The 19235-nt window shown below is 42.7% G+C and overlaps 1 protein-coding gene across 1 annotated transcript in view; it reads right to left on the bottom strand.

The window, feature by feature from the left end:
- Positions 1-19235, bottom strand: part of PTPRD (protein tyrosine phosphatase receptor type D) — a 791067-nt gene that overhangs the window by 276937 nt on the left and 494895 nt on the right. The window contains exon 5 of the mRNA XM_066616307.1: positions 6076-6221. Coding sequence (XP_066472404.1) covers positions 6076-6221 — 146 coding nt within the window. The remainder of the gene's footprint in view (positions 1-6075; positions 6222-19235) is intronic.

Below are 19235 nucleotides of genomic sequence, written 5' to 3' on the forward strand. Positions count from 1 at the left end.
CCCAGACTTATGTGCTCAATACAGTAACAGCAAACACAGAACCCGATGCCTCACTGAGAGATATAGTTATATCAAAGAAAATGGATAGGTTAATCAGGAATAGTTGAAGAATAGTTTGCTGCCTCAAACTTTCTGTTATGGATCCACATGAACAGTGGAAATGGCCAAATAGTTGTCTAACCAGGGGAAGAGGTGGGGATTGGGAAGACAAAGACTAACGGATTCAGCTGTCTTTGATTCCTGCTGTGATTACACATTTTCCCAGTGGCATACCTACAGGGGACAATGGGGGCATATGCCCCAGGTGCCATGCTAGTGGGGGTGGTGCTACCAGTCTCGCTGCCCAGCCGCCCATTTATCTTGCCCTCCAGATGAAGGCGGAAGGCAGCACAGAATCTCATCCAGAGTGTTGAAATGTTGAAACAGATATTTTAAGATTAACAAGTAGCAAACAATCTGGCATTCGGTCTGGTGGGGTTCGCTGCATGCCAATACCTAGTTGCAGTAAAAAGATGCAGCAAAAAAGAAGACCTACAGCAGTAACAGCAACAGTGCAACAACTACCTTTCTACTGGTTCAATCCTATTCAACTTTTCAGCACTAATGCAGCCCCACGGTAAGGGAACAAATATTCCCTTACCTTGAGAGGCCTCTGTGATTGCCCCCTCACTGCAGGATGCAGCGCACATCCCATTGAAGCTGCTGCTGCTATGCTGGAAAGTTGGATAGAATTGGGCCCTACCGTTCCCTCACCTGCCTGTCCCTTGTTCACCTTAACTTCCCCCCATCTCTCTCTGACCCTGCCCACCCCAGCCCATGGCAGAAGTTGGAGGGGGAACAGCCAGCACCACTTTACTCCAATGAGGAATAGTCCAACATAAGGAAAGAGAGGGTATAGAGAGGTCAAGGAGTAAGCATGGCAAAAGCTGCCACACAGCAGTACCCCCCTAAATTGGAGGAAAGAGTTCAATCTTCGCCCCAGCATACCCACCCTCCCTCCTCAGCCTCAAGCTCTCCAGCACTGAACTAAGCCCTGCCTGAATTCTCTGTGACTCGCTAGCCCCCTGCCCGTCAGTACATCTCCAACTCTACATGTGCATCCTACTCCTATGTCATCATGTTGCTGGATCTTTCAAGTTTCATGTGTCAGGAAACTGCATTTCTGTTACTGTGTGGAAGGCAATCCTCTTCCATGTAACTTCCAGAGCAATGCAAATTTGCATCTCTGTCAAAAGGGCATTAGGAAAATGGTCTCTAGTCATGTCTCACAATCTTAGGTTGCCCACCACCAACTCTGGTTGTATCGCTCTGCTTCACCGTATGCTTTCAGATCAAAGCCACCTTACACAGGGTAGGAAGCAGAGAAAGGGGCAAACAACCCTGAGCTGCTCAGTGCCCCAAGCTGCAGCGGCACCAAAATGGCTGACGCTGCATCCTATGGATGCCAGGCAGCCACTGGCAGCTCTCAACAGCTATTCAGGGGAAGGGTAATTGCCACTCCCCCTGGGTAAGGTAAGATGCTCCGCAATGGGACTACTAGACTCTGTGCCAGCTATTTAGCTGGTGCAGAGTAAAGCAGCCCCATGTTGGGCCGGGAGGCCCGATACAGGTCTATGGATCCGGCAGAGAAGAGCTCTACCAGTCCTGTCCCCTTCTGCACCCTTCCCCTGCCACGCCTTCCCCCCACCCACTCCTTGCCCTGGAATGCCTCCTGCCTAGTCCACCACCCAGTGCTCACCCAGCGCTCCAGGCAGCAGCTGATGCTCCTCCACCTGGCGCTGGTTCAGCGCAGGCCCACACTGAACAGGTATCTGCGCTGAGCCAGCGGTAAGCATCACAATGTGCTTTATGGCATGTTTGTGATGCTCAGCGCAGGCACTCGGCTGCGCGCTGATTGTTCTGGTTCGGGCCCTAAAGCTGCCTGTGCCTATGAAGAAGTGGTGTGCATGTGAAAAGGTTGGTTCTCCTATCAGGACCAACACAGACCTGTAGCTAGCACTGAAAGCAACTGCAAGTTCATAGTAAAATCATCGAGCAACCACATTTCAGTATGCTTACACAGGTACCAGTCAAAAGTTAAATAAATGACAAATATCAATGAGTTTAAATAAACTAAAGGAGAACAATTTTGACTTTCCTAAAGCAGAAAATTTGGGGAATGGGTGGTCAGTCAAATTTTAATTTCAGGATACTGCTTAAGAAGCAATTGAAAAGAAGAAATATGATAAAAGATACATAGAGAATTTTTCACACTCATGGCTACATAAATTATTTAAAGAAACTAGAGAGAACATTCGGTAACTTTAAATCAAGTTTTAAATTCTAAAGAATGGTTTATGGCTTAATTTATCCCTAGTATGGTTATAGCTTAAGCCTGCAGTTTTCAAACTCTCAGGGAGTTTGAGGATCACAGTAAGTCCTTGCAGGGGAGGGGAGGGAGGCAGCTCAGGGGGGCTGCAGAGACTGGGATGTACTCGCCAGTCCCTGCAGCAGCCCCCCAGGGGTGCAAGAAGCTCTGTGCAAGCATCTGCAGGGCTTCCCAGCCTTCTAAAAGTGAAATCAGAACTATCGTGCTCCACTTCCGGTTTTGCGGAGGTGGAGCGCGATCGCTCCACTTTCACTTTAAGAAGGCTGGGGAGCCCTGCAGATGCTCGCGCAGGACTCCTCGCACCCCAGGAAGTGCATCCCAGTCTCTGCAGCCCCCTGAGAGACATGATCCTGGGGAACGTATCACTTCCTTCCCCCTGCCCCTTAAGGGGGCAGAGGCCAGGGCTCTCAGGCTGGGGTGTTGCGACACCCCAGTTTGAATAGCTCTGGCTTAAGCTGATCCTTATAAATATGCAATTATTTTGCCTCAAGAATTTCCATTGTGATGGAAGGGGGGGGGGAGAAAGCAAACATATAATTATATTGTTCTCCACTTTGTGTAGCCACAACAGTGCCATTATAAAGAAAGCTGTGATGATGTTGCAACCCATTATGTACTACCCTTCAATTTGACTGGCAACAATGTCCATGTCTTCAATTTTTCCCCCATCAGTCTATAAACAGAAAATAAGAACTTCCTAAATAGTGATACTAGTCACACAGAGTCCAATTCCATTATACTTTATTCACAAACTTAGGGTGCAATCCTATCCTGTGCTGGAACAGGCAAGCCAAGAGGCTTCCACTATATCCAGCGCAGGATAGGGGACATAAGCGGCTCAACCAGAGGCAAGGGGAAACATTTTCCCTTACCTCTGGGTAAGAAACACTGGCCCCTATGGGGCTCCTCAGACTTGCGCTGCCTCTTGAGGTGGTGCAAGTCCAAGACAAGCAGAGTGGCTTGGAGCCGTTCTGTTCTCCCCGGGAACGGGGCTGAGTCCCGCCTCCTGCTCCCTGCCCACCCCTGGGGCTGCCCACCGCCCACCCTCCCACCACCCAGGAACATGTGGCACTTCTCTGAGTGTTTCTCTGAGCATTGGCCTGGCTTTCTCCGGAAAAGGCACGGCCCAAGTCAAGGGCTGGATTGCGCACTCAGGCATGCACAACCTTCATGAGTGCAGTTCTCCATACGTGGGAATCTAACTGATGAGGGAAGAAGGTCGGCAGCAGCAATCAAGTTTGGAAGAATAGTCAGGATATCATTAATGAAATTTACAAGTCCCACTCGCCTGACTTATGCAGTTGAACTGTATCATGTGCCCATATCCTTCTAACAACTGTTACTAAGGGGTGAGGAACAAACGGAGAGCAGACCAGGTCTTGCTGTAAGTCACCTGACAGCTGGACAGCGGCAATGCACTTCCACAGAATTCGGCATATCACCACCTTTCATGCAAGGTTTGTTGTTTAACTGGCCTCTCCAAAACTTAAACGGTAGCCGCCTGAAGCTATTGGCTACCTCAGGAGGTGGGGGCATAGCCTGAACTTACCTGGCCAAATATACCTCCCTGGGTGGCCATTCTGCAGACAGAAGACTGTGTATCAGTCACCAATCCCCTCCCCCTCTCCCTTTTATGTAGTCTAGGCCTGGCTGGTCACCACTGGGGCTGGATAAGAATTTTTCTGTCTGCCTGATGGCACAGTTTTTTTTGCCTATCCCTTACTGCTGTTGGGTTGGGGTTTCCTCTTCTACTAACTTGGTCATTTTGTTTTGCAGAATAGTGCAAGCAAGAAGGCTTGAAGTTGGGCTCCTGGTGTGCACCAAGAGGCAGCAAAGAGAGGCTATAACCCATCTCCAACTACTCAGTTGTTGCTGGCGCAAGAAGCTGACAGGGTAATCCCTGGCCTTGATATCCTGGCCCTCCTGAGTTGCCTACCAGGTTGAGATGGGCTTATGTGGTTTGGCTGCTTGGTCACCTGACGGGATTGACTGTGAGAAGTTTGCATCCCACTGGCGGAGGGGCATCACTTTGACTCAAGGTGGGAATGCCTATCTTGGGGTCAGGTTACTGTCTGACATCCCTTCAGCAAGTTGCTGCCGTACTAGTCTTTGTCTGGCACTGTTGGTCTAAATCTTTCCCTTCCTATATGGGTCTATAATAAAGTAGCCCTTTCACCCATATATACTCCTCACGTGTTTCTGGGGAGTACACAAGCAAAGAGCAACATGAATAAGAAAAGAGGACAAGGATGAAACAAAATGCTGTGTGGGTCCCATACTGTTTCACTTCTACTTGGGTAGCGACTGTACTTCATCTATATTACACTTTCTGAGAACGCAAAATGCTTTATTTGTGTTATCTTCATACAAGCCTTAGAACAACCTGGTAAGTAACCATTAGAATTGTCATACTGCCTTTGGGAAATTCGGCTGAGCAGAGGTGATTTGCCTAAGACCACATTAGTGAGTTAATGGCAGAAATAAGATTTGAACGGAGTAACATGTGATTCACAGCCTGGCCTCTCAGCACTATACTACACCAGCTCTCTATTATTCCATAATATTGATTACTCTTTCATGGAATAAAATAAACCCAAGAGAAATGTTCTTACTTCTATCCAAATGACAAGATTCCTTAATGCTGCTCAACTCCATTCATGAACTCATTCCCCAAAATCGCAGTTTCAGTTCTTTAGGGCACAATCCTAAAGCACCCTTGGGCTGGCGCAAGTCCCTTACACTGGCCCAGGACAGTTGCAAACATGCCGTAAAGCACCCCCATTCAAGTTGGGGAGGCTGGCATAAGGACATACGCTGGCCTCTCTGCGCCGCTGCGGGCCCCGGGACAGGTAAGTTTGCACTGGACTTTCCAGGCTGGCACAGGAGTCCGGAGGGGGCATGAGGGCAGGCAGGAGGCATTTTGGGGCGGGGGATGTCAGATGGATTTGTGCCACCTCTATAGGTGTGCAGATCCGAGTAGCCCCATTGGGGCTGCTGCAGTGTTACCCAGGGGAAGAGGAATTATTTCCCCTTGCCCCGAGCTGCCCACACTCAGCCCCAAATTTGTGCTGCATACAGTGCAGGCCCAACAGCCTGCCTGTTTCAGCGCAAGTCAGGATTGCGCTGCCCATTGCTTACTACATAGCGTTTATCATAGATGGCAACTGTATATACATATTTCTGCTTTTCATCCAGTCATTAATATGTATAGCACTACTTCAGTGCATGTTAGTGGAATACAGGGAAAGAATGCAGAGAAGAAAAATTTAAAAATCCAAAGCACTTCTCAGTCCCATCCCTGGTCAATGGTTGAGAGAACAAGCCTTAGAGAGAGAACTGAAATTCCTCTTTTGGGAAAAGGCCTGCTTGACGTGAAACATTTTTGTTCTGTTCTTTTAGACCAGGGGTGCTCAAACTTTCAACTTTAGGGATGCTGGACCTTTAACAAGTATATAGAAGAGAGAATTTCAGCAGGTGTAGCTTGTCATCTTGTCGGATGACAAGTTGCACCTGCTGCAATTCTCTTTTCTATACACTTGTTAAAGGTCCAGCATCCCTAAAATTGAAAGTTTGAGCACCCCTGTGTTAGACCATGGCAAGCATTGATGCTGTGGTTTTAAAATGACCATTGGTATGAAGCAATGGGAAAGAATAAAGGAATATTAAAGTAAATGTTTTTCAGAGGAACAGAACAATGGACCTAATACCTCAAATCTCTGATTGCTGACTTTCTTGCCCTTTTTGTTCCAGACAATTTTAGGTCTTGGGTCTCCCGTAGCTTGGCAGATGAATGATGCGACTCCTCCAGAGACCCCTGTCTGGTCAACGGGTGTTCTTGTAAACTTTGGTGGTGCTAAAAAAGAAAACAGCAAAATAAATCTAAGCAAAAATGTCCAAAAGAATGTGTCAAGCTGTCAAAAGAAGTAAAGGAAATCTTTTGTGTCTCCAAGAATAGTATTAACCCTGGAAGCAAAGTTTTAAAAGGAAATAAAAGTGTAGGGTGGCTTCTCATGTTACAAAATTCCTACAAAAGGCACTTCCATGTTGGAACTACTCCTAAGAATATTTATATACTGCTTTTCAGTAAAAAAAAATAGTTTGCAAACTAGTTTGCACAACTAAACAAATTGACATTATACATTATGAAATCTACAGGGTAACACATTAATTCATTTGCAGGATAATCCTATACATGTTTACTCAGAAAGAAATACCATTGTACTCAGTGAGACTTACTCCCAGGAAAGAGTGTTTAGTATTGCAGCATTAAAGTGGTTGTCTGTAAAGATTTTGTCACTAGTGGGGCAAGGAGACCTCAGAGATTTTAGTATTATGTTAATCAGACAAAGAAAATGAAAAATATGTATGTATCAGTACACATTTTAAAAAATATCAACTTTTCTTTCAGTGCGAAGTTAATTCTACAATCAAATAAGCTAATTTAACATCTCATGACCTCATATCCAACGTACTGCATACACACCCATGTACAAAGTCAACTCCATGTCAGGTATACAGTTAAGGACTATGCTGATTATATCTTTTTAAAAACGTTTATGCATTGGCACTGGTAGCTCTATTTACTGTAATCAAGGGTTGACCATCAGATGGTCCACCAGGTTGGGCCAATCCCTGAACCCTCAGCCCCAGTGGTAACCATAACATCAAGTGTGCTATTGGGACTTTAATCAAGTCCCCCGCAATCTGGTGTCAGCACTTATCATCAGAATCAGAAGTGAAGTGAATTTGACAGCGCTTTTGTGAAGTCCTGGTATACTGGCAGAGTGTATGCTCTGCTGGAAAACCACTTGGGTAGGATTGGGGTCTCAAGCACTTGTAGGTCCAATATGACATCTGGCATGCAACATTTCCGCTTTCTGCTTCATTCCCAAACTAGAATAATTAACCTAGGGCAGTGATTCTCAAACCTTTTGGGAGATTTACTCCCAGTCTTTGAGGGGGAGGGGCAAGGTCAACGATGCAATTTCTAGGATTGTTTCACTAAGGGGGTTGAGGGGGGTGCTTTATCTTACTTTTCACTGAGTTAGGGCTGCAGCAGGCTTCAGAAGGTGTGGGGAGCCTGTGCAGCCCTCCGCAGGGCTCCCCGAGGCTTGGAATCTTCAAATGGAGCAATTGCAAAGCAAACAGGAAGTGCTTTGCTATCATTCCATTTAAGGATTCTAAGCCTTGGGGAGCCCTGCAGAGGGCTGCACAGGGCTCCCCAAACCTCCTGAAGCCTACTGTAGCCCTAACTCCATGGAAAGTAAGGTAAAGTACCCCCCCTCGCCCACTAGTGACGCCCACTAAGGGGGGGCGAGGGGGGGTACTTTACCTTACTTTCCATGGAGTTAGGGCTACAGTAGGCTACAGGAGGTTTGGGGAGCCCTGTGCAGCCCTCTGCAGGGCTCCCCAAGGCTTAGAATCCTTAAATGGAATGATAGCAAAGCACTTCCTGTTTGCTTTGCAATTGCTCCATTTGAAGATTCCAAGCCTCGGGGAGCCCTGCGGAGGGCTGCACAGGCTTCCCACACCTTCTGAAGCCTGCTGCAGCCCTAACTCAGTGGAAAGTAAGATAAAGCACCCCCCTCAACCCCCTTAGTGAAACAATCCTAGAAATTGCATCGTTGACCTGGGGATCACGTCCCTGCCTCTCCCATTCCCCCGCCCCTAGGGTCAGGGGAAGCTTTACACAAGCTGGTGGGTCGCAACCCACCAGTTTGAGAACCACTGGCCTAGGGAATAATAGGATACTGGGAAGAAAGGGGCAAACAATAATTTGAAAAGAATGATATAAAAGATTGTGGGGACAGAGAGAAAAGAGAAACCAAAAGAGTATTGTCAGAAAATTTTTGAGAAAGACCAAGGACAGAAATTAACTAGCAAAAAAATGTCATCCCCCTTTACAGTACAAGGGAAAGTAATTTGATCCTATATAAACATACACACAGATTGAACATAAATCTATGGTGCTTCCAGCAGGAAATCTTTTCAGATGTTTAAGAGCTGAAAGAAATACATGTGTCAAAATAGCCAATGATCAGAACGTGAGTCAACTAAAACTCTGTGTTATCCTCAAAGTCAGATATGGCCCCTGACATTTGACATAAAGACCAATGCACTATAGTCTAACCAGGGCAAGCAAATGTATATGCTGACAAGTCCTTGAGGACAGCTGCTAAATTTCTCTTGCAAAACTGGTCAGCCTTCAGAAATCCAATATATTTTGGTGAGATGACTAAAGGCAGTGAAATAAGTACTCAGGGTCAATGAACCCTGCATATAGCCTTTGAAGTCTGCTGGGTTCAAAGGTTCTGAACCACCACAAGACTTGCCAACCATTGCAGAGAAGCATCTGCTAAACTATTCTTTTCTTTATTTAAATCAGTGGTCTCTAAACTGGAGACCACCACACAATGGGAAAGCAACCCATGGAGTGACCAGCACTTACCATTTTACTGGGAGCCATGCTTCCCTGCCGCCAATCTCCCCCAAACTGAGCTCAAGACCACTGCATCCGCCCAGAAATCTGGGCACAGTGGCTGCTGGGGTGACGGAACCTGAAAGTGGTGGGACAGAGCTCTGTTTGGGGGAGATCAGTAGTGGGGAAGGACGGCTCCCCCACGGAACACCATTCACATAGGGGAAGGAAAAGGCAGGGTGCTGGATCCAGTCCATGGAACAGGGTCTGGAGAGCCCTGATTTAAATGAAAGGAGGAAACAGTAGGTGTCTGACATAAGAATGCTGAACTACATTGTGTAGGGTTAATCAACAATATAATGCAGTTTATGAGTCAGAAAGTCTCATTCTATATTGCAGTTAAAAACAAAGCAATATCCTATGCCAGGCCCTAAATCCCCACTCACTGCTGTCTTATGTTGACTAAGAGAAAAGGTCACTTTGACACTTACGAAATACAGGCAATGCTTGCCCCACTATACTGCCCCCTTTTTCTGAAGCCACACAAGACTGGACCAAAGACTTGCACCACCAATTGCAAACACTGATGCATGAAACTTGGGATTAACCACCCTTGTTTCTTCTCCTCTTCAGGCAGCCATCCTTGGACTCACACCTGTGTTCTCTCCTGTCAGGCAGCCAGGGTTAGATTCCTTCCTAGTGCTTGCAGTGTGACTTTTAAAGCCGTCACAATCCAGTGTGTCTGTACTACGTATAATCTCTGCCCTCCCCCAGGAAGACTTAGATTGAGTGTTCCCATCACCAAGGCAAAGGGGCTGTCTGAATGCAGTTCTCTCATGTTGCATGTAGTGCCTGATGGGACAACGCTACCTGATATTTCACTTCAGAGATCTGTTGATTTCTCCCACTTGTTGGAGAGCTCCCCAAATGGGATGGGTGTTCACATGCCATGCTGGTCTCTGGCAGCTTGTCTACCTTCCCCTGTAACCTACCACTACACCTTTGCTCTCTGCATTGGAACATGAACTACCATAATGTTTTCTTTTCCTTTCAATGGAAAATTGGTCTTTAAATCATATTATTTGTTAGGAAAGCTCTGTATTTTAGAATAAATATTTTTAAAAAAAAAAAAAATTTTCATCACATTACAGTTTACACTGCATTTTACATTGCATCACAATCACATTTGAAAATAGTTCATCACATTGCACATGCAAAAATTTATCATGTACAATAGATAATGTACATAAGCTTAAACAGGACAGCAAAATGTAAAGCCACTGCAGAATGAAATAGTTAAATTCAGAGATGAAAACCCGCAGCAAGGCTTAGCTGATGTGATTAGCTCATCTAAGCAACCAGCTTTCAGAAATCTCTGGATACCTTGACCTGCTCCCTGAACCAGTTCTGTCTACAAAGTACTACACCCTGGAGAAACACATGAGTTTCTAAGAATACCATTAACAATTAGCAGCTAGGTGAAAATAAGGACAATTATTGCCACAGCAGAAGGATCTTGTGGTTTACAACACCACGTTAAATCTCAATCCCAAGAAAATAGGCTTGACAACTTTGACTTTATAAGCATAAACTTTACCTTGTAATATGTAGAAGGACTTGGGCCTTCACTGAGTATATATGGTAAGTCATTATTCTCTGTTATTAAAATAAATACTGTCATATTCTTTCTACTGTGTTTGACAGGTGAAAAATGCACTGAAGCCCTTTGAAAAAATAATTAAGGAAACTACAGTGGGAGTTTGAGGGCTTTGATCAAACTGTTGATGGAAAAAGAAAGCATAATGTTTAACTGTTGCCTCAGATTTGTTTCTTAATGTTGCTACACAACAACTGATGGTGAAAATACATTATCAAAATACAAAGGACAAAGTATTATTTCCATTACCTGATTTTCAAAGTTTGGTGGACTGGATTTTTTAATAACGAAGTTCAGACTTTAAATACACATAAGGGAATGCATGCATTCTATATTCACTAAAATATCTAAACTACCAATAGAAACATGCTCATATGCTGGTAACTCATACATATGAAATGTAACAAATGTGTCCAGTTCTCTTTTTACAGAACAAAACTTGCTTCATTTTTGGAGTGTCAAGCTTTCCTGTATCACCAGGTATACAGAGAGGGGAGTAAAGAAGTGGTAGAGAACCTGGTCTATATTCAGAAAGTACCAAGGTGCCTCCAGTTACTGACAGAAAATTCCACAGTCTGAACATGGAAAGGCACTGCCAATCAGGATAGAAAACACTGAGCTAGATGGACCAATGGTCTAACTCAGCAGAAGACAACTAGCTTCCTGTATACCACTGTAAGTGATCAATTGAAAAAGTGAAGTCAGTTGAAAAAATGAAAATTCAGTTTTCATTAAGTACTTACATAAGAGCCCACAAGTATGAATTGACTAAATAAGAACAATTCAGGGTGTTGTGGGTGTTGAAGTGCAAACAGGAGAGTCAGTTACTCAGCAAACGTACTGATATTAAAGAAATTCCCAGGGGCTTTCCTGTTCTCACTAACAGAACAGGAAGCGTGCACACACACACACACACACACACACACACACACCATGTTTGTTTCTTCTGGACATTCAGCTCAGTTATCAAGACCTCTAATGGCATGTGGTATTAGCACACAATAGCACTGCTTTGCTGATTAACATGAGAGCTGCACCAACTGAGAACTGGTACCCACTTTTAAACTTCTTTGAATGCTGAAGTGCAAAGTCCAATGAAAATTCTCTTTGGCACACTTCATTAAGCAAAGTTTCATATCAGCGTGGGAAAATTCCAATACAAAATATTCTGCCAAACAAAAAGAGACAGAATTTGTTTCCAGTAAATTAGACACACAGCGCATGGCCCTGGGTTGACCAGGTTGAACATCCAGCTGGGTGAGATAATTAACAAGCAATGTTCAATGAAAATGGCCAATAATGTCCCTGTTTGTCTAATTTAATCCAGACCTGTGGATGTCATGATAATAAGCAATTCTGCTTCCAAATGTACAACAGATTTATTTAGAAATTAATCTATTGTTTATTTATAATTACATTTAAATATTGAGATAAAGACCACAGTATTGGAGAGTTGCATATTATCATAAATGCATAGCAGTTATAAACAACACTTGACTGTTCAAAGAGCTTCACATATATTAGTTGAGTAATACTTGCAAAAAAGCATGAAAGACAAAAACTATTTTTATTCTATGCTGTAGATCAGGGGTGTCCAAAGTTTTTAGCAGAAGGGCCACATCATCTCTCTGACACTGTGTTGGGGGCTGGGGGGAAAAAAGAATTAATTTATATTTTAAATTTGAATAATTTAGTGGCATAGTGGCACACAGCCTTGGTTGTGTCTGGGAGGTCTTCAATGGGGCAATCCATGGTTTGGCATCCACGGTGAGGTGAATCTGTGGATAAAGTGGCCCCACCTGTACAACCAGCAAACAAGATAAACGATGCACTTCTTTTCATGTTCATTAGTAGATGCTCTATGCTTCAGTGTGGCTGGGATACAATCCTGTAGCACTATGAAGCACTGTAACTGGCTCACCTTTAAATCATGGAGACCACAGCCTTGGCAGTTATTAAAGCAGCTTTTCTTTAAGGAGAAATATGAGGAGTCACTGGGAGGATTTGAAACTGATTAGAGCAGTGTTTCTCAAACTGTGGGTCAGGACCCATTAGGTGGGTTGTGAGCCAATTTAAGGTGGGTCCCTATTCATTTAAATATTTTATTTTTAATATATTAGACATGATGCTACCATGGTATGTGACTGCATTTGGGGAAATGTTATAGACCTGTACTTTGGACAAGCTATTATGTATATTCTTTTAACAATGATAGTAAACGAGGGAGGAGGAGCCAACAGTGGATGAACAGACATGTCCCCAGGAGCTCCTAGGAGACAGTTTGTTTTTCCCTAAATACTGCAGGTCTGAAGAGGACCTGAAGATCTTTGTTAGGAGAGACAAGATCTTCATCGGTGCAGGTATCTGGGAAAGTGAAAGCCTGACCGGGGGGTGGGGGGGCTTTCTTCTCAGAAGAATCTAACCATTTGTGACAGTATTGGGGGAGGTGCAGTGATCTGCAATCAAGCTGCTGGCTCCATGCTGAGATGCCATATGGAGAAAAAAAAGCGTGAAGTGTAAAGCTGAAGATGGAAATTTAAGATACGCAAATGTTAATATTGTCCCTGGTTCTGACTGACTGATTTGTTTAAAAGCCCTGGATATACTGGAGGCGTTAACGAGAAACTTTTTAAGGAGGTTGAAAGTGCTCTTTTTCTCTGTCGTGGAATAAATTGGTGGTGGATTATAATTACAACTATAACTTGGGTGTGAACTAAAATCCAGAATTACTCTTGGACATAATTGGATATAAATATAATTCTCATTAGATTTGAAAGAGCTTTGTTTTCTCTGCACCAGAGACGGTGAGACTGTTTTCTTTCATTTTGTTTTTTTCTCAGATAACCGCACTGGACTATTATCTGCAAGAGGTATGCGGATGGCAGAGTAGTAATGACGTGGTGGAAGTGACGAGAATAATATGTTGTGGACATCTAGTGGACTAGAGAGAAATTGCAAAATGGACTCTGTTCCAGAAATGTGGATACAGAAAATCTTGATTAATACGGAGAGATTGCTTGTTATGAAGCGACAACAGCTGAATTGGTCCTCGCAGATTCAAGCCAGTCTGGAGACTCTTTCCCAACAGATAGATGTCTGTAAGGAACAATTGGAAAATGTGAAGAAACAAGCAGAAGATAAACAAGGGAGTGAAAAAGCGAACAAGGAGGAAAATCAACAGGACAAAGAAGAGGCGCTGATGGAGATTAAGAAAGATAAGATGGACAGAGTAACAGGAGTGCACAAATCACAAAATTTGTTGGAACAAGGAGAAAATATATCCCAGTTAACTGGAAGAATGAACACACCCTATATAAGAAAGTGTGGATTTATCAGATTTTGTTATAAAGAAAAATTATTAAAGATATTACAGGAGAAAAAATGGAAAGTAAGAAAGAAAAATAACCCTGAGGGGTAATCTGAAAGTTAAAGAAAATTGGAGGATTTATTCAGCTAATAACAGTGGCCCAAATTTATTTGAAGAAAAAAAAAAAAGAATACGTATGAAATTGATAAATATGAATTAGAATATATTAAAATAAAAATATAGCTGGAAATGTAAACGTGTGGAAGAATTGTGTTATATATGGTTATTATGTCAAAGAAAAAAAGTGTAAATAGATTGGAGTTGATATAGTGATAAATTTGGTAATTAGATTATTTCGTTTTAATATTAATGAGCAATTGAAGTTAGTTTACGCTTGGTAGAAAGTGAATATTTAAAAAATATAGTATAGGGTATTAGAGAAAATTTATTGTATAAATAAATGGATAAATCAATAAGAGGTAGAAATAGATGAGTAAGTAGATTAGGAGATACAGTATGATTAATTTGTATATGGTACTTAGCACTCCTAAATGTATGTTATATGTTTGTAGTTCAGTTCAGTTCATTGGCATACATGTTTGTATGTTTGTGAGTGTTAATAAAATAAACAAACAAACAAACAAACAAACAAAGATAGTAAATGAAATTTCCTCCTGGGTAAGTGTGGGTCGGATTGCAGTTTAGGATTGTTAAAAAATTTCCTGCTTGATGGTGTCATTCCCAGTCGTGACATCACTTCTGGTAGGTCCTGACATATTCTCATTCTAAAGAGTGGGTCCCAGTGCTAAATGTGTGAGAACCACTGGATTAGAGAGATGCAAAGGCTCTGCGTATCCATTCAAAATCCTCAGACACTACATCATAGAGAACCATACATATTGTCCCCTTCTTCCAACTGATGAATGCTGGACACAAAATTTCCAATAGATGCTGTATGTTTTGAGATCCTCCATCTTTAACTGGACTGGGAAAGGAGCAGTATCCTGGTATGATTCCTAATGCTCCGATTCATGATGTAACTGGGTGGTGTCTGCAATTCCCTCTATTTTGGGAGCTACAACTAGGGCTTTATATTCAAGGGGCTTGAGTGCTTCTACCCAGTCTGAATTCTTGTCTCAGTTTTATTAGGTGATTAGCCAATACTGTCATAGAACTCAATGAGTCAGTACTGCCACTCCTTCAGTCTTCTAATTTTTGCATGCCATACTAGTGCCACTACCCACTGAGTTTTGAACTCGAAAGCATTCCTCACAATTCAAAATAGGTTTCATGCTTTCGGTAATCACTGCAGTTGTCCTGAGTCACTAGACATCATGTTCGAACCTGTGCATGTTGCCTTGGTTATGGGGAGACAGTGGAGCTAAGTCTCCATCTACTTCAAATGACATCTCTCATGCATACAATGTACACAAGCCCAGAAATATCACTTATACCTCAGTGACAGTCAGAATGGTCCCATAGATCACAATGTGCAGCACCTTGCTGGATGTTACCCATAAAATGTGAATGAGAGTACATAAAAGCTGCAATTAGTACGCAAACATGTTTGCTGACAGTTCTCCCACCCCATGCCATATTAGACAAAGGTTTGGTCTGGGACACCTCTATCAGTCACCTGTTGGAGAACAAGCTCAATTCAGTCTCCCTGACACAATAATAGTAAAAGTAACTGGTAATGTTTTGAAGATAGGCATCTGAGTGCCTGGATATATATATTTTTTTTCCACCTGCCCAGCAGACTTTTGAATGACATTTGTTCTTGCTGTTTATGCACAGATCTTTCAGGATAGAAGAAATTCATTTCAACCATAAGCCCACATTGTCCATCAGGTTCAAGAAAAAGTGCAAAGAATCAATGACATGAATTACAGGTAGCTATCAGAAATACCAAAATCAACCAACTATCCACCCAGTTGTTTGTCACATACCACAGAGTATGGAATGAGGAGAAGGTCTTTTCCCATACGCTGTTCCTTTTGCACGTGTGGGACCTGATCTGTCCACAGAAGCCTATTTTTCACGTACCTTTGCGGGATCAGGGCAAAAGGACAGTATAAAACAGTTACTATGTAGCTCAGGGCTTTTCTTTAAATTGTAGAGAGTTACTTATAAAAACTTCAGTCAAAATAAACATGGTTATGAACTAATTTAAACTGAGCAGAAATAAAGGTACTTAGGATAAACTGATATTTAGAGTAATGTAGTATTATAGAAAAGCATTTCAAATGATCCCAGATTATCATATTTCCTAGAAGATCTAATAAACCATTGTACACACACAGCAATTTTGATAGATCTGGTTGCCCTTCGTTTCTTTTTAAAAGAATTTTCATAGCAGACTCATTTACAACATTCACTGCTAATTTACTCATTAATCATAATTTATCACATCAGTTATGCTGATCATCATTATAAGCAATTACTGCTCCTTAATTCTAACCTGTGCTTACAATGTACCTGCAAATTGGCTTGTGCAAGAAGTTAATTAGCTTTTATTTCTAAAAGGGCAGGCAAGTGAGGTATGATTTCATAAAATTTTTAAGCAATCTCCCAAACAAAGCTTCTCTCCACATTTTCCTGAGAGTTACAAACTGTCACTTATTTCATTCCAAAGGGTTCATAAATCCTTGCTCACAATAGTATACCAGATATAGCACAGTATTAGTGGTAACTACAAATACATGACTACCCAACTCAATGACTAGTTAACCTTTGCTCTTATCCTTAGATTTTCTGTTCAAGTAAATAAGGACGGGTACATCAATTGCTGCACCAGATCATTAAAAAAATGTTACTGCATCAGTTTTGAATTGCTGTGGTTGATGACTATATGGGTAGCTACATACCTAGCAAGGACACATAGTTAGGCATAGTCTTGGAATATTCCACAGGCTATAAATAAGAATGTCTTTACCTGCACAGCAATTTGCAGCAAGTTCAAAAGTAAATGGACATTATCTTTCTTCTCCTTCTTCAATGGCTTCAAACATGGCTCACATTATAAAGGCCAGGAGTGGTCCCAGTTTGAAAACTTCCAAGCCTCATATTGAAATTGAATTATTATTTATTATTATTATTATTTATTTATTAGATTTATATTTTGCCTTTCTCCCCGAAGGGCACCCAAGGCTGCATTATCCATTCAGTCATGTCCAATCCTTGGCGATTCCATGAACCAGCTCTCTCCAAGATTTCCAATCTTGTGCAGCTTCTTTCAAATGCTTTATATTTTGGCCAGTGTCTGCTTTGATTACATCCAGCCAACGTATTCTTTGGTGTCCCCGTTGTCTTTTACCACTGACCATTCCAAGCATCTTTCTCCAATGATGTTGGCCACATAACATGGCCAAAGTAGCTAAGTGAGTTTTACTATTTTTTCTTCCAATGACATGTTTGGTTTTATGCCTGTTTTAAGGTTTTATGCATGTCTGTTTTAAGCATCATATAAAAAGTTTCAAACATTTAAGAGCCACAAGACATGCACAGCCTTTCCACATGTTTTAAATATTATATATTTATATGTGATATAATTTACATATTATATTTATAAATTACTATAAAACATGTATATATTGTACCACAGCTACCTGAACTTGCTTTATTAATTGATGGAAGTTTTGAATTATTTGGATTTAAAATGCCAACTGCTTCGGCAGTGTTTCTTTCGATAAATTTTCTATCAAAATATGGATGTTTAAAACAAGCACTTACCACAGCAAAACTGGCTTTGATTATTGGGCCATTCTCTAATGAATGCTGACAATAAAGTTTGTGGACTGCTTACGTTATTTTAATGTGAGTGGTTTGTTTTTCCTTTATCTGACCCAGAGAGTAATCAGATGAAAATTGCTTTATTTCTTTCATCGTGGTTTCTGAAGTAAGTGAACAATGCAATACAGATGAGGTACAGGGGCTGCTTCCTTAAATAAGTGGAATGGCTTAAAACTTATTTTCTTAACTTTTCTTCTTTATTCCTACATTTCTTAGGACAATGACACTATGCTTTCACAGGCCGTTTCCATCAACAGAAGATATAACTAGATGTGAGACGGTGGGCCAAACTCTATCCAACTTTCCAGTGCTGATGCAGCTGTGCCAATAGGGTGTGGGGTGCATCCTGCAATGGGGGGGGGGCATTCACAGAGGCCTCCTCAAGTTAAGGAAAGATACATCAGCACTGGAAAGTTGGATAGGACTGGGCTCTGCATAATACAACAGACTGTATCATATGGCTTCAAATTGGAAGGGGTATACTTCAGGGTGATGAGATGGCCAACTCACTGCATGTCCATATCTACACAGGACCTTTTTTTGAAAAAAAGCAAATAAGAACATCTAGATCCTGCTTTGAAGGGGCAGATTATGTTCCTTTGTTTCCTTGGAGAGGCCTCAGAGCATGGACAGAAGACAAAGGTTGGACAGAAGACAAAGGTTGAAGAAGATGCAGGTTAATCCTCCTGGTCTAACGCATTGTGGAAAAGGTTTTGTACCCAATTCTTAGATGAGGCCTTAGTGGGTGGAGGGGAAAGTAGGTACAGGGCCCACATGTAACTCACTAAGCACCCAATCCTAACCAGTGTGCTCCGGCTTACTGCCGGCGTGCACTGTGGCTAATGTGCTGTAAGACATGTTTGAGGGCCCTAGGGCAGGTGGAGCACTGATGCTAGCCCAGCACTGGCCAGCATTGGGCTAACACCGGCAGAGCACCGGAGCTCCGCTGCTCAGTGTTCACACGAACCACCAGGCAGAAGAGAGGTAGGTGGGAACGTGGGGGGAGGCGGGGAAGCGGCATTCCAAGCGGAAGGGAGAGGAGGAATGCTGGGGACAGGAGGGAGGCAGGACCAGTGGAGCTTTGCTGAGCACCCGAAACATAGGCTCTGAATTCTACGCTGACCCTTGGGTTGTCGTAGAATTGAGTAGCCCCATTGTAGGGCTACTTGCTTTACCCAGGGGAAGGGGACACAAGTCCCCTTCTCCAGAGGTGGTGGCAGCAGCTGCCTGGGGCCTGCTGGATGCAGTGGAGGCCATTTTCAGCGCCATTGCAGCCCCACGTGCCAGGCAGCTCAGGACTGTGCTGCCCCTTGAATATAAGCAAACCAGCTATGTTTTATGGACCACTGGAACCTCGATGAACTTCCTGTTTTTGCTCCCTATCTTAAACAATAAAAAGCAGAAGGCTTGATGAGAATCTGACAAATCATAACCCATGGCTGATAGGCTTTATTTACCTTGGTAGGTCACAAATTGTGCAGGCAGTTTCTGTACATCCCCCTACACATGAACAAATTACCCACTTGAAAGCTCCAAAGGCAGTTGTCTATATTCTTGTGAAGACCGCCTTCAGTACTTCCAATAATGATTGATTTTAGGACCACAATACCTATGACATTCTGTGAACATATAGGAGAATTGCACTACTAGGTCATAACTTTGGTAGGTATAAAATGGCTAAAATCCAGAAAGT

This window comes from Tiliqua scincoides, chromosome 2 (genome assembly GCF_035046505.1).
Source record: "Tiliqua scincoides isolate rTilSci1 chromosome 2, rTilSci1.hap2, whole genome shotgun sequence".
Taxonomy (NCBI): domain Eukaryota; kingdom Metazoa; phylum Chordata; class Lepidosauria; order Squamata; family Scincidae; genus Tiliqua; species Tiliqua scincoides.